This window comes from Rattus rattus, chromosome 3, assembly GCF_011064425.1.
Source record: "Rattus rattus isolate New Zealand chromosome 3, Rrattus_CSIRO_v1, whole genome shotgun sequence".
NCBI lineage: Eukaryota > Metazoa > Chordata > Mammalia > Rodentia > Muridae > Rattus > Rattus rattus.
This window is the reverse complement of record NC_046156.1, coordinates 212,090,000-212,109,810: the sequence shown is the minus strand read 5'-3', so window position 1 is coordinate 212,109,810 and position 19,811 is coordinate 212,090,000. Positions and strand designations below refer to the sequence as shown.

General features: G+C 39.4%; 1 protein-coding gene across 2 annotated transcripts in view; it reads left to right on the top strand.

Annotated features, from left to right (window-relative positions):
• The window catches only part of Mef2c (myocyte enhancer factor 2C), a 144,361-nt gene that overhangs the window by 55,518 nt on the left and 69,032 nt on the right, over positions 1–19,811 (top strand). For both annotated transcript variants that reach the window (XM_032899079.1, XM_032899078.1), the window contains exon 3: positions 12,216–12,419. In XM_032899079.1, the coding sequence (XP_032754970.1) occupies positions 12,216–12,419 (204 nt within the window). The remainder of the gene's footprint in view (positions 1–12,215; positions 12,420–19,811) is intronic.

The window sequence follows — 19,811 nt, the reverse complement described above, 5'->3', positions numbered from 1 at the left end:
ATATATATATTATATTCATAATGTATTTGTGTGTGTGTGTGTGTGTATTCAGAGTACTAAGCAATCCTAAACCTATTTGTTCAGATGTTTAGACTGAATTCTTCATCTTCCCTATTTTGAAATGGCTAACATAATTAAATTCCATTACATTCATGCAACTTGTTACAAAAAATCTAAATAAATTAATAACTACAAGTGAGATGTATTTACAGAGAGTACATTTAGGATCTAGGGCCTAAAACAGCACATATACCCAGTCCTAAACCTACACCTTCACACACACACACACACACACACAGACACACACAGACACACACACACACAGAGATACACACTCACATATGCACATAAACAGGCATACACACATATATACACGCATACACACATACACACTCACATACACATACACACATACACATACACACATGTACACTCACACACACACATACACACATACACACACACACACACACACACACACACACACACACACTCGCCTGTAGTTTTCCTTTCTTCCTTCAGATCTGGCCATTTGCTTTTACCAGCAAAGAAAATTCTATGCACTTATCAGTTCAATAACTTGAACACAAATTAGGACAATCATTAACATTCCCCGTTTAGTAAGTCAAGAGAATCCTCCTAAAATTAAAATAATTCAGAGTTCATTGCAATTAAACTTTCTATCATTCCCTCTTCCTGGGCTTCTAGATGTTTCTTTGCATGCAACAGCTAAGGGAAGGCCCATGACAGTGTGTTCAGTGTAGATGCTATCCCGAATAGTTTGTACACAGTGACATTTTTATCAGCTAAATCAGGTATATTTTGTGCTGCATTAAAGAATAAAAAATTATTGCAATTCCCTCAAATGACTCAAAAAACAGGCTTTCTTTTCTCTTTATTTGCCTATACTCATCTCTTTACATTTTGGCTCTAGTTTCACAGGTATTTTTAAGTGCAACTTCCTGTCAAGATGGTACCCAGAATTTGAACAAATTAAAAGGGCTGGTTACAAGTCTAAGCTTATATCTAATTACTTAAATAAAGTTTGATGAAGTTGTGACCAATTCAGTCTTCAACTGTAGAAAACTAGATACTTGAGAACTGCAAACTACTTGCTTTGACAAAATAGGCTCTTGGCGAATTCTGTCGTCCGCTATGGAGAGCAGAGTTCTGCAGTCCCATTGTCAAGGCACTTCCTTCCGCATCGACAGAAACAGCATCTCCATACTTGCCAGTTTTAGCTGAGACAGTACCACTGAACTACCCTTCCTTGATGGAGGAATCCTGACCCTCCCTGCTGCAGACCTTGTGAATAGCATGTTCAATGAAAAAAAAAAAGAAAAGAAAAGAAGAAAAGCTGATTTGTCTGTCTTCAAGTGAGTTTGTATATTACCTCATAATGTTGGTCGTTTTACTTTTTTCCTTAATAACATATTTTAAGAGATTTAATTTCCCCTGAACTTGTATAAAAGTTACATTCAGGTCATTTTATATGAATGAAATATGGGAGCATCCTGGTGTTATTAAGAAACATATTGCTCAGAGATGATTCAAAGCTACACTGATGCATACTGGGAATATCTAATGGAGAGTTCCCCCTGTGCATCCCCATTCTTTACTAACTAACCTTAAAATCATGATGGAAACAGTAAATTATTTATTCTTGGAGAGATTAGCAAGGAAAACCTGAAGCAGGGAAATGTTGTTTGTGATATTTGGAAACTTCTTAATAAAGAGCAAAAGTAAGAAGGAGTTGTGAAGGTGCTCACATGTGATCAAAAGGATGCCAGGTTAGTTCCTTTGTTTTAGCAATTAAGAAATCGTTGACAAGTGGTTTCCAAATCATGGAGTTAACATGCAGCATCCACATATCCATCCCATATGGGTGTGCTTTATACATTCATGTCAGCTAGATCTGCTCCCTGTAGTCAGAAAAGTATTGCCCCAACTCTTAAGCACATTCACTAGGTTTCCTCTGATAGGAAATCTAAGAGAGGTTAAGATTCTTTCATCTAAGGAATAAGTGCTTTTTCTACATGTTTAGGTTGCTTTCTTGGCTCTGTCCTAATTTATGATTCTGACATAATTTCTATTCAGAGATAAACAACCTCAAAGTTGAAAGGATATTTTCCTATACCTCAAAACTTTCAACATTTTTTTGAAGAAAGCTGACAGAAAATGCCCTATTTGTCTCTGTGAACACATGCTCCCAACATTTCTCCCCTCAAGTGTACAAGCACACATCAAATGTGAGGTAGCTTTCCTGAGGACCGACAGTTAGATATGAGCATTACAAGTACACGACGTAAAGTAAGAGCGTTTCCCATACTCTGAATTAAAAGAAACACTGGCAAATGTTTTCAAAGCCATGCCCTTTGCAGTCAAAACTCCCTTTAGCAGTATGCTATTCATTTAAAATGGAATAGTTTCAAAGTCATGGTGAAAGCATTATTCTAAAGTTTATGACCCACTGTACTTTTTGAAAAACATTTGGAAGCTATATTTTTCCAAAAATGATAGCAAGACTAAAACTTCAAATAAATAACGTAATTAAACAGAGGATTAAGAATTCCCCATCCGCAGTGCGTATGTGTTTCTCTTGAAATATGTTAGACCATTAATGGGAATAAGAGAAACCAATTTAGATGTTTGGAAATTCGACTCTTAATTTCAAATTGGAACAGTTTAGCTTAAGAAATCACTAACATTTAAATAACATTTCAACAAATGTAACTGTTTGGAAACTACAGCTGAGGCAGCCTCCTGCCTTCTGTCTTGCAAGGATTGATTTGGAAGGCCCTGAGGGAGAAAATATTGGAGTTGGGAGGTAAAACTGAAGCCACTGTGGGAAGGAAGAAGTTACTCTCTTCCTGTTATGACAGGAAAGCGTAGACAAATGTGTTTCCTGAGTTAGCTCAGCAGGGAATGCAGGATTCTTTGACCTTTAACTTAGGTATATTTTGACTGTGTTGAACTAGTAAACAGGCTTTGGCCCTCCGGATAGTAATCTGTCTTATCTGATTCTTTTCCACGTGAAATTGGTATCTTTAGTAGCTGAAGTGCAACCTGTAACCACTCTAGAGATTGTACTTACAAGAGAAGTGAGCTTTTTAAGAGACCAATCAGACCTGAACAGCCCATACAATCGAGTTTAAAACATTAAGGATAGAATTCTCCTTTAGAATATAAAGCATTACCAGAATTTGCAAGGCCCACTCTTAAACTCTGACAAACTCAATGACAGATACTGGCCCCTGCCCTGTCCTCACATAATCCCCTGTATCAGAAATCCACAGAAACAACTTTTAAAGCCCAAACTCTTCAACGGACACTCCCTTGTTTGGTATCCAATCTCATTTATTATCCACCCTCAAAATACCATGCAATGCACAAGATTTAAATTTGTATTTAGGAATCGTGTATGTTGACTTAGGGTAAGGGGCTCATAGAATTCTTTTCCCCGAGGCCCTCGTTTTAATCAGTTTATTGTGTTGAGACAGTTAGGGACCACTGCTTACACATCCTGTGGAAGTGCTCCTGCATTTCGCTGAAACACAGCCCAGTTTGCTGGAGGCTAAGGAGGACAATGGTTTCCTTTGCAACAGCACACACTGCTGTCTCTTGGTCGCAAGTTGTGCTGGAGGGTTACAAGCACATGGTAGCAGTCTGCTTAAAAGAGCCCCTCACGGCTCTTTAAAGAGCCTTTCATTTAGGATGGCAGGCCCCTTCATTGTATAAAGGAGTGCTTGTCTAGAACACAAGTCTGTCGTGGCAGCCTCCTCCCGCTGAGAGTAATCATCAGGCCTAGAGCTCGTAGCCTTTCTAATGACAGACTGAATTAAACAAAATAAAACTGAAGAGGAATCCTCAGAACAGTTGTGCCTTTACTTACTGACAGGAACAAGGGAGGCATCCTGGAGCATTTAGAAGGCCATTTCCCTTTCTACAATTAGAGATTGTCGTTACAGACTCTTGACTCCATCCCTAACTGGTTAAACACATGGGAAGACCCAGTGGCTCATGGATTATTACAGAGCACATTGTGTCCAGGAGCTGCTCCTCCTTTCACTCCTTACTCGGTCACCTCCCTTAACTTAGAAGACTGGAGATCATCTTGGTAGCAGAGAGGGAAGAGGAGAGGGTTTAAGATGCTTCCACATAAAGACGTTATATTAGTAATTCTAGGTGAGAGAATGGAAGATCATTGAAAATAGAGTTAGTTGGGTGTATAAGTTTCAACATAGTTTAAAAGAAATGACAATTACTTTATTGTTAAAGTATGGCTTTAGGTCAAGTTACTCAGACACAGAATGCTTAAGCATCTACAGAAACTTTTTTTTCTGCCACTTCTGGAAAAATAGAAGACAAACAGAAAAGAAAAAGAGAGACAGAGACAGAGAGAAAGAGAGAGAGAGAGAGAGAGAGAGAGACAAAGAGACAGAGAGACAGAGAGACCAAAAAGAAAGGAATAGAGAGAGGAGGAAGAGAGAAAGGGAAAAAAAGAGGGAGAGAGAGGGAGGATAGGGATGGAGAAAGAGGAGGAAGGGAGAGGGAAGGGAGGTAAAGAGAGGAGAGGAGGAGAGAAAAGAGGGAGAGGAGCAGGAGGAAGAAAAATAGGATGGGGAGGGTAAGTAGGTTAAGAATCACTCCATTCAGTAAATACAAAAACAATTCATTAAAATTAGGCCTCAAATACAGTGATTTCAGACTCTAAAAAAAACCTAACGTGGGTTCCCTCAGAGGTAGTCAGAAATCTTCAAGGTTTCAGCCTCCCAGTTCTTCCTGGTGTAGTAGCTACTGTTTGAAAGGTTCATCACTTTCATTTCTTTAGAATTCTTCCCTGTAGGTAGCAAGGATCCCCATTGTTCATACAGAGAGGTAGGTTCTTCAGGGGTGGCTAGGAATGTAAAGAATGTGGAGCAAGAGTATGGATGGAAACAGATTCCAAAATACCCTTTTCATGACCCAGTAAGCCAAACTAATTTCCCTGCCATGAAAGGAACTACACAGGGCCTGGCCTCGGATTTTAAAACTTGGTGTTTAAACTGCCTATGTAGCAATGTCTATGTGGAAATTGGAGTTCCATTATTTTTATTCTAGCTGTGAGGAGACCTGTGTCTGCTGCCAGCCAAAGTACTTCCCATTTTGGGAAACTGAAACATCTATAAATATAGATGTAGTGTGTGCCTACTCATGCTTGTGTGTGGTTCCCACTAGCTTTCGTGGGAATGGCTTGAGTGTCTAAGGGCAGCCGGGGCTACAGAACCACACAAAAACATCACTGGTTTGTTGGTGGAAGTAGAAACCACTGACTCTCAATTGAATCTTGGTAGCATTATTTTATTTACTTTAACCTAAGAAGCCACCTTTACATAAATTAATGCTCTCCCTTAGGGTGCTGTTCTTAGGAGAGTGTGACATGACTACAAAAGCAAATAAATAAAAATAAATAACAGTACACGTACACCTCAGCTAACACTGGCCCGTGCCTGAGCTTCTGCTCAGGGGACAGTTACAAGAGAGAAAGCATGCATTGTGTGTGAAAAGGGAATTATTTCTGGCTCATCTAGGGACTAGTTGTATAGCTTTACGTAACCTCTATGTATAGTATTTATCTGGGAAAGGGGGTGAGAGACTACCAATTACAGCCTGTAGAGTTACTAGTAGGTGTCATAAAACAGCTTAGTAGACAGTCTTTGGCTATCCTAAAAAACTTACCAAAGCCATTGTTTCTGCCTAAAGCAATTACATGATAAACAATATTTTCTAATTTTATCAGCAAACTCAAACAGGTTATGACACCATTCAGTTTTTCTCTTCAGCTCAACCTCGTGGAGTGTGTATTTTCACTATCAGTTAAAATGACAAAAGCATAGATTCAATATGTGAACATGTCCCCTGTCGGTGGTAGATTTCTTTTAACTTAGTGTGAGCATATATAATAATTTTTTTGAAACCTCCACTTTATAAAGAGAACATGAACAATTTCTTCATTCGTCTGTCCATTCAGGCAATATTATTATACTAATAATACTACCAGTTATTATTTTTGAACTTTAAATTACAACGATGAATAGAAGAGGGTTCCAGCTTTCAAGGAAAGCTGTGATGCAGTTTACCTAACCGTATGTGGGTAGTGTTAACACAAGTGGATGGGCCCTAACCACAAAATCACAGTGATGGTTTACTTCTCAGTATATGGAATTTATAGGTGATAATTGTGATGAAACGATGAAGTTGAATTACTAAATCATAAGATATTGTATATCTGTATGTGTGTATGTATGTAAGTATGTATGTATAGTGTAAAACTGTAGGAGAAGATACTTGATTTGAGCTTTATTACTAATGAATCATGTTCTTCTCTATCTAAAAGTCAATACCACCTATGCATAGAGGGTGAAGGTGTAAAAACTGGAGAGAGACTTGTAGGCCAAGTTCTTTATGACCTTAGAAACACGTTCTGTTGACCTCAACATCCAGCTGTAGATCAAGTTCCAGAATAAGGGCAGTAGGGTGACCTCCATTCTTCTCTCTCACTATCATGTTTCCTTTTCTTCCATGGATGATATTTGTCGTACACTAGAATACATTCTAGAATCATACATACTGCACATGCCTCAGCATATGTGGCTGAAGCTTCAGACCTCAGAAAACGCTTAGCATGTGACTTTTAACATCCTGAGTATGGAAGGGTTAAAAGTAGCAAATTTCTTCAATGGCTTTTCCCCCTGAGTTATTCTCAGACCCCATATCAGTTTCTCTGTCATCTATCAATGGTCTGATTCTGCTGCATCTTCCTACAGAATAATTTATGGCACCTGGTATAGTCACCAAAGATTACTCTGACTAACAGAGAATCCATAAAGATAATGTATTCCCACTGTGGGACATCTTAAAGTTAGATCCTTTCCACCAAACCATCTACCATACTTAAGCTTAGAGTTTGTTTTAAAAATAAAATTATGAATGTGAATTTCAAAATCCCCTGTTTGATTCAGCTTATGGATGATCCAACTTCCTAAAGTCTGCAGAAGCTACAGGCTCTGACACCTTCATAGCTCTGCTCTTCAGATTTATGCGACGTGCAGAAGTAACCAGCATGCCTTGCATTTTCCCCTAAACCCATGTTAAAAGTGTTTCCTGGGAGCAGAAAGTAACCGAGTTCCACAGTGCAGTGCCTTCTAGAGCTTCCTTCAGACTTGGTTGCCTTTAATGGGTTCATCTCTTCAGGATGTTTCCTCAGTCAGTTACTGTCAAGCATCCTCCAATGCACAAATGCGTATGTATTAAAGTCAGAACTCAGGGCTGGAGAGATGGCTCAGCAGTTTAGAGCACTAACTGCTCTTCCAGAGGTCCTGAATTCAATTCTCAGCAACCACGTGGTAGCTCACAACCATCTGTAATGGAATCTGACCCCTTCTTAGGGCGTGTCTGAAGACAGCTATAGTGTATCCATATGCAATCAATCAATTAATCAACCAATCAATCAATCAATCAATAAATAAATTTTTAAGGAATGAAATTCCTTCTTTTAAAAAAAGTCAGAACTCATCAAAAGGTGAAAAGAACATTTGGTTGACAAACGCAGTCACCTGAAACACTGAGCTTCCTCTATGTATGGGGAAATGTGTGTTTGTACGTATATGTATATGCATGCATGTGGATACATGTGTTCATGCACATGGAGGGTCTAGGTCTTTTTTCTTTGTCTTCCTATGTCCCTCTCCACTTCATTTTCTTAAGGCAGCATCTCTCACTGAACCTGTAACTCAGTGGTTAGTTAGGTTGTCTGGACAGTAAGCTCCAGGGATCCACTTGACTCTATCCTCAATCCCTAGCCCTGGTCATAAATGAGTACCACATCTGCCTTTAAGTGGGTGCTGTGCTGGGGACCCAAACTTAGGTTCTTATGTTTGCGCAGTGGGCAATTTATGAACTGAGTCACCTCCCTCTACCCCATCTTTCGATCCTCTTTTTTCTCCCTGTGTGTCTGAAACTATAAAAATAAACTTCTATCTTCACACTTCTCCACCCCTCATGATGCATCATCCAGGCACAGATTCAAAAATACTTTTCATTGAACTTTTCTTGAAGTCTGGAGCACGCACACACACACACACACACACACACACACACACACACACTGTCCTGGACATTCTCTGCTTTCCATAGTATAAAAGCTTAAATTACCAAAAGGCAAGTAAAGAAAGTCTCTACTTTCATTTAATTTAACAGAAAATTATACTGAGAAGGTCAACGTTTTTTAAATAGAGTATTTTTATTCTGTAATCTATATTCAACAACTAGTCATACTGCACCCACAAGTTAGTTGGGTGAAGGCTGATTTGGGATCTTACAGAATTAAAAAGCAGCAAGAAAGACAGACTCTGTGACATCAGAGTAGGAAATAAAGGCTTATACAAGTTATTGGAGGAACCAGTGTGTGGTGATACACGCACTTGTAATCCCAACAACTGAGAGGCTGAGAAAGAGGGCCCAGTGCCAACATGGGATACATAGAGAGACCATGTCTCATCCGTCAGTCACTAAAACAACACCGAAAGCTAAAATGAGGAGGGACTGACTTCTGAGTATCACCATGAAAACATCTTGGAAGTTATGATTTAAACTAAGCCTTACCTGGTGAGAGGCTGCTAGTGACCATAAAGAAAGGGAAAGATCTTAACACCATAAGCAGTGCTGACCAACTAGAATGTAAGAAGTAATTCCAGGGAAGTAAACTTTAGTTCATAATCACTTCAATTGAGTTAACGTCTAGCATTTTTCTTTTTCAGTCTTTTTCAGTGTTGGTCTGAAGACAAAAGCTAAATTACAACAATTAGATAATAATGCCACTCCAAATTATTAGACATGGTGGGGGAAGAAATTTATTCCTCAAATACTGGTTGCTGTTCTTAAGAAAGAAGGTTCTGTTAAGCATTTGCTGACTTTCTTCACAGCTACAGTGAAGTAAAATGAACTAAAGAAACATTATTCTACGTAACGGTCTCAATAGCGTCCAGCACAACTGAGTAACATGAAAAAGAATACTCAGGAGATCTTGCACCTCACATCACTGGATTGTAGAAAGTCTTCAGGGAAAACTCTCTCAAGACTTTCATTCATTTCTTTGCAATTGGATTATATAAAGTTGTGTTCAGCAAATATGACTCTTTTTCATTTTAGATTCCAACTTCAATTTCTCATCTCTCTGTAATAGGGTTGTCATAAAATATGTGATATATGTACATTTTCTAGGACTTAAAATTTAGGGTTATGATTAAACCTAATGTTGAAATACTTTCATACATCATCATCATTGAATGAAGGACTATGGATAGCGCCAATGGGAAAATAAAAGGGTCAGTACTTACAGTGTATTTCTTCTTTCAATGCAAATGTATTTAGCAAACCTCTTTAATTCTGAAAATTAGGTGTGGAATTACAGCGCCCACTCAAATAATACTGGCTTTATTCTTCTCTCGACTGAAGTAAACCCTCGGAAAGAACATCCTTTACTAAACTGCAGTAAAAACAGTGTTCTGTATCACCTAAGGTTCAAAATATGCTATTGAAATAGAAGTATGGACTTGTCCCCATTACACACTATTGTCAGGTTATGAAAAATGTAATCATTACAATACATTATTATATTTAAGCATAAGAGCTCTGAATTGCAATCTTTGTCATTGAGTGGCATATTTTAAATGAAGAGTAATATCTCCGATCTCTTTGGAAAGCTTAATGCCTAAAAACAATTTTATCTAACCATGAACAATGATAAAAAGCATTATAAAATACATTTTCAGTATGCATGAAGAATATGAACATAATACTGAATTAAATTTAGAGCAATTAAGAGGAGGTTTGAAGGTATTTTCTTGACGGTGTTAATACAGTCATCATTTCAGATGCAGTTTTATGAAAAGAAGCTATCTGCACTGACTTTCTTGGCAGGCATTATTAAGCAAGCATGCGTTTTCCAGCAACCTGTTTGGTTACACAAAAGTTGGAGAGCATCTAAGAGTAAACAGAAATAGTCGTTTTAGAGATATTGCAGTCCTACCTAGACTTAACGATGACTGTCAAAATGTGCTACATTCTGAGGCTCGAGTACCACAGGAACTATACGCATTGAGACACACACCTACAGTTTGTGGTCCTGAAATCTGATTAAAAGTGCTTCCGTCTATGTGAGGCTATTTTATATCAGTTTCTGCATTTAGTACATTTTAGTCTATTTCACTAAGTAAGACAAGTATGCAGTTAGATTCATGTTTAAATTGCATCTCAAAGAAAGGTTAAAATTGTACCATGAATAGTTCACTATAATTAATGATATAGTTATTTATCTGTTCTAATAAGAAAGTCTCCAGCCCATCCTTAGAATCGGTCATAACTCATCCGAATGAACCGGAATAGAAGTTCCTGAAGTCATATGATGACCAGATAGGAAAATAAAATGCTAATTTATTTTATCAAAAGCATTTTAGAAAAAAATTAAAGACCCACAACAATAACAACAACAGCAACAACAACAACAATAAGGCAGTGAGGTCTACTGTGAAGCAAAATTGCCCAAGCTAAAATGTAAATAACATGGAAATAGAGGTTGTGTGGGTTAGTGTGGGCTGTAGTAAAGGGCTTTGTACTCTGAGGGGACAGTCAGCTAGTGCCAATAGCTAGCTCATCCTTGTCCTCTCACCAGGAGGAGCAATGTTCTCAAACAGTTTGGAGAGTCTTTATGACACCAAGACACAGATTTTATTAGTTCTCAGTTGTAGGGAAGCCGAGCTTATGACAAGCTGGGCAATGCAGATAAAGGTTAGAGTGGACCCTGGAGCTAGGCACTGGCCCTTTCTGTAGTCACTGGAGATCATTCAATGGCTTTCTGGAATCAAAGAAAAACCGGGGATCCAGTTACAATTAAGTGTCAGTAAAAAGCAAGCTGACCTGTGCAAGACCCATTGTGTTTAAAGAAAATATATGCTGAATAAACCGGTCAGACTCCCAAGGTATGAGCCTCAAAAATTTATATGTCTTTCTTAAAATAAATAAATCACCACATGACACGGCTAGCCATTAATTGGGGAAGCCATTGTAGCTTAAAGGGTTTCTGAGCCTTGCATACACCAGACTGCCTTGCTACCAATCTGTGAAACAATAGGACACGTCTTGGAAGTCTTTTCTGGGAATGATGCACTACACAATGCCTGCTTGGAAACACAAGACCATATATGGGCTTGTAGTTAATGATGTTCACGCTGCTGGGTGGATAGGCCAGAAGAACAAGCTAACATTTCAATGATGCTGTCATTGCAAGAGTGGGATATGTGTATTGACTGGGACAGTGCAGAACAGGAAGCAGGAGCCCAGCCATAGGGGGCAGTTACTGAAAGAAAAGAGTGCAGAGTGGGGATTCGCAGAATAAGATGAATCGAGGAGACAATGATCGGAGGCAGGGAGAGCATCCAGGCCAGGAAACTGCTAGGCTGTCCGTGGTGACATGATAAGGATGTGAATGATTGGGCTGCCTGGGAAATAGACAAGTGTGAACTTGACAAATAGTTGTAGAGAAGGGATTATGGAGACTTGGTCATAGATTGGAGTAGAAGGAAAAAGGTCAAAGATAACAGTTACTGACCTGAGGGAGGAAAATCAGAAACAGGAGAAAGAAACCAAAATCCTAACAGTGCTTCCCGATGCCCAGCTAGGTTTCTAGAGAGAGTACACGCCTGAGAGTTGCCTCCAAGAATTGTTAATGAAGTGGCACGAGAGTAACCAGTTTTATGTGTGTGTTGTTTTAACACAGATATAAAATATCAGGTTCATGGACAGTCTTCAAATGATTAAAAAGCCAGTCAAACTCTAGATTTATAAGTGAGAAAACTGTTAAACATGCTGAAGTTGAAGACGCTGAATTTGAAATTTCAAAGAAACAAAACCGTTTCTTCCATCACCTTCATTTGAATGCCCTGAATTAAACCTCCCATTTCCAGTTTCCCAGTCTACCACTAGCTAGAAATCACACGTTTTCAAATTGTAGGCAGAAATAAGTTTTAGATTATTTGCTTTGCCCTTGAACGTGTTAGCACCCAAGGCTCCCGCAGCTCTACACCATTGTTCTGCAAAGGAAAAAAAAAAAAGGCAGCGTGAAAAGATTCACCACACAGGAGTACGATTTTTCTTTAAAAGACGCGTTCTTTCTCCAGGTGACTTTTACAAAGAGGAAATTCGGACTGATGAAGAAGGCTTATGAGCTGAGCGTGCTGTGCGACTGTGAGATTGCCCTGATCATCTTCAACAGCACCAACAAGCTGTTCCAGTACGCCAGCACCGACATGGACAAGGTGCTGCTCAAGTACACCGAGTACAACGAGCCGCACGAGAGCCGGACAAACTCAGACATTGTGGAGGTGAGCGAGCACGGTGTGGGCCGGGCTTTCCGCGGAGCCATGTGCTGTAGAGCCGTGTGCTGTGGGCCCAGTGCCTTCTTCTCCTATGTTCCTAGTCCTGTACCTGTTCTCGAAATGTTTACTCACCTACGACTGCAACATTCTGGTCACTCCTCCCAAAACAGGAGTCAAAGATGGTAAAGTGATGACCCATATGGGATCTAGAACTCAAGGTCCAGGGTCAGACCAGTGGCTTCCTCTTTTATGAGTACAAAAACCAAGCATGAAGGAATTAGTTAGTTGCGGCGCTCCAAGGGCTTTTGTGTACATGTGCCATATGCTTAAAACCTTGACTGGTGCTACAGCAATAACAGCAAATCTGCCAAGGAAACAAACTGAGTTAAAATCTCCCATTTCACTTGATGTCCTTGGACTAGTTAGTCCTTCATATGATCTGAAACAGTAGAAGTGTATTACATGAATTAGAAAAATGTGTTGACTTCTAAGTTTTGCTTTCAAGGTTTATAATCTTGAAGAATCGTATGCAGAGTTTTGCAGAGGAGGGTGGATATGACTTAAGGGTGACTTCAAACTTGGCGTCTCATATGATATTTTCATAGTCTTGTATGGAGGCACGTCTGAGAGTTAGATTTCTTTAAAGGCTGTGATATGAACACTGGGCCAAGAGTTAGAGATTTGTGGTATCATGGTATGTGGCAAGATGACTTTCTCTCCAACTGAAGGTTTCTCATCTCAAAAAATAAGGAGAGCTGAGGACTACAATCAGTGTTATAGCTTCTGCATGAGTCTCGATTCTACACTCCACAAAACCTTGAAAAATCTTACGTGACAATATAATTTATAGAAAGAATCATTCAAAAACCACAGTAAAGCTCTCTCCACTATCTTATATTTGATACAAATATATTAAAGTAATGAATTGCTCTAGGCTTCTAACTCTCTGGAAAAAAATCTAGAGTTTGTGACTCAATATTTTGAGCGCATACAGTAAATAACTCTAACACATTCTAGGTGTGCCCAGGGTGATCATCTCTGGAACATTCCTACATTTTAGAACTAACAGTTGATGGAGAAAATTGTTAAGCAGAGTCTCTAACAGAAAAGGTTTTATATCACTCTCATATGTACCATTTTAAAAAATACGAAGCATTAAAATAAGAGTTCTTGAGGTAAGAAATTTGAGTGGTAAGTGTATATATGACCTGCTCCCTCAAGTAATTAGATACACTAGGTTTCAAATCATTGTAGTGCTGTGTCAATTACAATAGGCACTAAGAATCTGGAGTTGGAAGAATTTCCTTCTAGAATAGGTCTAACAGAAAGCTTAAAGTGGAGATAGTTTGCTACTCTTGGGTGAAATTTTGAATCCTATTTATTTTAATTTAACGGAATACATTTAACTGAGTAAGTTTAATGAGGAGCATAATATGTTCCATAAAGGGTCATTAGTTTTACATTTCCCATTTGGACCATTGCCTCTCTCCCTTAACCCTCTACCAACAGTTTGCTCACAGGAAGAAAAGGTTGGGGAGAGAGAGAGAATGTTAGGATTGCTAACATAGAAACTGGAGTGCAGAATCCTGGACCGCGCCAGAGTAGAGTTATAGGGTCACAGGAAAGTCTGCGCGGTGGGTGCGTGGGTGTTGAAAAGAGATTTCTCCTTTCAGCAGAAAGCTCTGTGTAATTACCATGTCTTTGCTTGATAATTAGCACTACTGTTACAATAGCACAGAGACACACAAAGGCTTCACAGATAGGCTCAAATAGGGTTTTTTCCTCCATTGTACCATAATGCAGCTTGAATATCTGTTTAGATACACTATATAAATATGCCAGATTTAGTAAATGTGTTAAAATTGTAATCCATTGTTTAAAAAGAAACAAAAACAGCTATTGTCTTTAAAATACTTCCTTTGAAGAAAGTCCATTTTGTTTGGCTCTGTAGCATACAACTAGATATTTACCCAAGTGCTAGCTTCCAGGGCTCTAAAATTCAGGTGGTATAAAGGAGCTACCCCGTCACCACTACCACTTGTCCCCTAACAGAAGAAACTCTGGAAGTTTCTCTCTGGCTGTGTTCCTGAAGAATGCTTTGTTAAATGTTTGAGAACCGCCTGAAGGATCCAGATCCTACAGGGCTAGTGTCCAGGAAGATGGTGCCTGCCTTCTGAGCAGAATCAGGCCGTCCTGCTAAAGTTGTAAAACGTGGTTACAAAAACTTGCAAACTACTGGAAGACAAAGGAGCAATAGCCCATGAATACCACACATGCTACTGACAGGAAGGTGTGGACACTAACAGTTCCACCTCACTACATGACAGCACATGGCTTCTGCAGCATAGGTCAAGTGGTCCCTGGAAACAGAGACCAAGACTAACCATTCTTCCATATCCACTTCACATCTACTAAACATGAAGCCCAGGGGTGGCTATCCTGAGCAGCTGGCCAACATACAGCTACTCACCACTCAGACAGTCTGTGCAATGGTCATCCAGTCTGGGCCAGAAGTCGGGCTATTATGTGTAAACAGAAACAAAATGTAAAAGAAATCCTGTTGTCACAAACACAAATGTATCAGTATAAGATAGTCAGTCTCTCTCTCTCTCTCTCTCTCTCTCTCTCTCTCTCTCTCTCTCTCTCTCCCCACCCCTACCCCCCAATATGTGAGTGCAACAGAGAGACAAAGAGAGGGAAAATTTACCTGAAATTTTTCTGTCACCCGAGTCCTGTTGGGTTTCAAGATAACCTAGAAGCCACTGTTGCATAAAAAATGTTTCCTTGCCCATTAAGTGCAGTAAGTGTTAAGGCCTAAATTAGGACTCACAAGGCCTTAAAATAGCTTTTAACCTTCGTTGCCTCAGAGCGCTACTGGAAGGTTATACACAGTCTAAGTGCTCTGGGAGCGTGGCGAAGATCAGCAAGTGCAATGTTTGTTGAAGAAATGCAAAAGAAGTAGAAGCGGACCTCTTTACAGAGAAGTATTACAGAATTTGAGATTTGGTGTCAAATGCAAAAACTACTTATTCACTTGACTCTATTGCAGCCAAACCGATATAACCTGTAATTATAAAATATAGATTTATAAAATCACTTTGCATGTGCCGTGGGTTTATATTACACACAGGTACTTAGCAGGAAACGCCCGTTTCCTGACTTGTTTAGTAGTTTCTGAACTTCTGTTTCTTCAATCATTCACCTAACAAAGATTTGTTGAATTCCTGCTGTGTGCTACATGCCATGGAATCTGGGAAGTGCAACTCTGACCAAAGTACCTGAAGAACTCCTAGTTCTGAAGGTGGCTCACCAAGCCAGGTGACCCTGTCATTTATGTCCATTCTGCTTTTGCTTGTAACTCAGTTGGCCTCGCCCTGACATTTTCCTGTGCTTCAGACTCAACATATATCCACCTCACACACACAATTTGCCGTAAATTTTACAAGGGGGAGGGTGACATAGGATGAGATAGAGCGAGGAAAAAGAGGAGATGCATAATATAAATACAGTCTCCTATACGAAAGTCTCAAAGTTAATTACTTAATTTTAAAAAGCACTCTCTAGATCTGTCACCTCCTTTGTGTCAACCATGAGACACATGGGGTTCTTCACATTGAAATGAAATAGCACATGGTGAAATTTCTGAATCATTTCCTCAACAGCAGTAGCCACATTCTGGGTGTTCCGTGGCTATACGTGGGCGAGTGGCTACTCATTGAGCAGGGAAGGATCTCCCGCCCCTTGCTTCTCACAGAAGGTCAGTGAGACCACACTGGTCTGAACCGATGTGAAGAGGGAGTGTCTTAACTGATTGTTCCCTCGAAGTAACACCAAGATAAATCCCTTAACTCATCATGATTCCATTCTTCAGGTTGAAATGTGAGGGGTACATTTCAGAAGAGGCGAACTCACTAGCATTATGATTTTAAAATACGAAGTATAAATGTCTTTTTAAAAAGACCCAAGTTAGGAACTCAGTACTTAGTAAAAACTAAACGCACCTCTTACCTCAGGCCAGTAACCACAGACAATCAGTAACCTCGCTGTCTGGCTAAAACACACCTGCAAGCGGTCTGGGCCATAGAAAGGCGCTAACCATGTGACTGGGGTTGTGGGGCTGAGTAAATCTTTGTCTTCCATCTTGAAGCTGGTCAGGGAGAGGTGGTAGATCTTCCACGATATTTTAAATATTTTCGATGCAACATTGGACCTGTGCCTAACTTAATGATTAGTAATTTCTGTTGAAAAAGTCCTCTTTAGGAAGAAATTTAAAGAAATAATATCTGTGATTTACATTAGAAATACTTACCATAAAGCATAATAGCTAATGACTCGGGAAGCCTCTGCTGCCCTATGTTAAGTCAGGTATAGACTTGTTTTCAATAGATTATTTGAATTATTAACAAAATATTAGCATATCTCATAAATATTTAAACCTTCTATGTTGAGCTTTCCAAGGACAAAGAAATAAACTGTATTTTGTAAAAGATTTTGCAGATTTTCACTTGAGTTTTTTATGTAGCTTTAAAACCTTCACTAAACCTGTAAATTGTATTTGCATGTGTCCTAATAAGTCAGACTACAATTTTTGATATATTCATATTTCTCAAAACTATACTACAATGGATTTTACACACCGAATTTTAAAAGCCATTTCTTCCTAAAATGGTGCTTTTGTTTCATTTGCATATATTTTATAAACATAAAAATCTGCTTTGCATCTCATTTATTAACAAAATAATCATTGTTGAACAAGAAAAATGTACACGTTAGATTGCTTAAGGCAGTAAAACTGGGTTTCTTGTGCTCTCCCTTACTTCCTAGCTCTGGTGCTTTACAGCATCAATACTATGGACAGGGTCATTAGAGAGTCGTTAGCAAGTAAGAGCGGAAAGGACCATGCGTTTGAAAGCCCAGCCTTTTGCCAGGACTCACTTCATCAGGATTAGTCATTGCTAGTTCTCGTTATTACCTTTTCAACTGAGCATTATTGAACCACAGCAAACCAAAGTCCTCCTATCTTTTGTCTCTTAACAACTAGAAGCAAAGAGGGAGAAAAACACTAAGCCTAGATCCATTTTGGTGATATCTGCCCACTTTGTAGCAGGTAGGACTTGATGATTACAACCTGTTTGAACCAAAGACAGCAGGCTAGCTGTTGATAACAGACACATAAGTTCTTCATTACTTGAATTTCAAAACTATCATATAAAATAGGGTAAAAGGGTAGAACATTTTTCTCAGATATATTAGTCAATCTATATCAAAATTCACAAGTGAGGTTTTTGGAACATTTCTCAGTCCTGTCAAGAGCTAGAATAAAAGATAACGGTGCTTCTCAAAAACTGAATGGTTTATTCTAGTACATGCATTGTGTTGCTGGAGAGGTTGTGGAGTTTCTGTTTGTTTGGTTTGGTTTGGTTTTTTTATCACAACTAGTTTTTATTTGACTGAAGGATGTAACAATAGGACACTGTAGGCACTCAACATACATCAACTTATTGACGCTCATTATAGTATAATTATAATGTATGGAGACTTCCTTTTGGTTTTAGTTTCATCTGCTCTAATAATGAAAGTGACTTTCCAAGTGAACTAGAAGTGAAGAAATATCATTGTTCCATCAGAAAACAAAGCTTAGGCTGAGAAGGAGGCCCCATCTGCTGTGCAAGAATGTGCACCCATGATCAATCCCTACATGTGCACATTCCCACACTGTGACGTACAAAACTAGCTCGGATCCCTGGAGCTTCTGCCTAACGAAACCACTTTAATCAGCCAGCCCCAAAGCCCAGTGTAAAATCCTGTTCCAAAAACAGGTTGGATCTTGGGAAACAACAGGTGAGACATATTTCTCTCCTTCACATATATGTCATACATGTACACCCTATGCACAGACATGCAGTCATTGAACACAAACGTACACTCAGATATGTGTGCATACACAAAGAGATAGGTAGATATAGATGTAGATATATACTAAAGTGTCAAAGGTACAGGAAATGTAAAAGGAATATTGTTTCTGGTCCTGGCAAAAATAAAATGCCTTCTAGGCAAAGGTCCATTGATTCCTAGGGAAGAATACATTTCAGGGCCCTCACCTGGATTGAGGATAAAGGGTCAAAGGGTTGACTATATTCCTGAAAATGACTTCCTAAAATGTTGATTCCAGTGTGCTGGATTTGTGTGCAACACAGGGCTCTGTGTTCCTGATTCCAGTGTGGTGGGTTTGTGTATAATATAGGACCATGTGTTCCTGATTCCAGTGTGGTGGGTTTGTGTATGATATAGGACTGTGTGTTCCTGATTCCAGTGTGGTGGGTTTGTGTATGATATAGGACCGTGTGTTTCTGATTCCAGTGTGGTGGGTTTGTGTATGATATAGGACTGTGTGTTCCTGATTCCAGTGTGGTGGGTTTGTGTATGATATAGGACTGTGTGTTCCTGATTCCAGTGTGGTGGGTTTGTGTATGATATAGAACTGTGTGTTCCTGATTCCAGTGTGGTGGGTTTGTGTATGATATAGGACTGTGTGTTCCTGATTCCAGTGTGGTGGGTTTGTGTATGATATAGGACTGTGTGTTCCTGATTCCAGTGTGGTGGGTCTGTGTGTGACACAGGACTGTGTGTTCCTGATTCCAGTGTGGTGGGTCTGCGTGTGTCATAGGACTGTGTATTCCTGACATGCTTCTAGTTCATGCTGGTCTTTGTGACCACTTGCTGTCTCCCAAATGGAGTTTGAAAGTTCACCTGTGTTTTATTGCTTCTTTGTAATTTTACTAGTCAGGGCCATATTGTAAAATTGATTCTTAGCATAATACCAGTAATATTTCTTTAAACTGCTAGTCGACGAAACTAGTTCTTCCAAGCAAGAGTTGGCTTTTTTAGGAAGTGCCATTGTTAACGCCCATTATGACTCAGCAGGCAAGCCACACTTGGGGCAAGCAGGGCATTTGGTCATCAAGTTAGGCCCCTTCCTCTGTGACCCATCATTTGGTAGTGGCTTCCTAGAGCAGGTGAGAAGGAAGTTTCTGGGCCCAAGTTCAAACCTGCTGGGGAAGTGTAATGTTCTTGGGGTGAGTCAGAAGGGCAGCATGTGCAACTGATTTTACTATCCTCATGGTCATGAGAATCCTTAGAACAGTCCAAAAAAGGCCATGAAGCTCAATCGCTAAAAGAATTCTAATTACACTAATGGTGCATGTACACAGAACAGAGTAGATGGACAGATCATGATACAAAACCGCTATGGATTTCTGATCCTAGCTACCTACTTGACACAATATGTCTGACCCAGTAGCTACCTTCTTGACACATTATCCAGTTACATCTCATGGCTGTTCACAACATGCTTTCTGTTACCCTGAAATTCAGCCACTTCATAGAAGGACCGAGTAA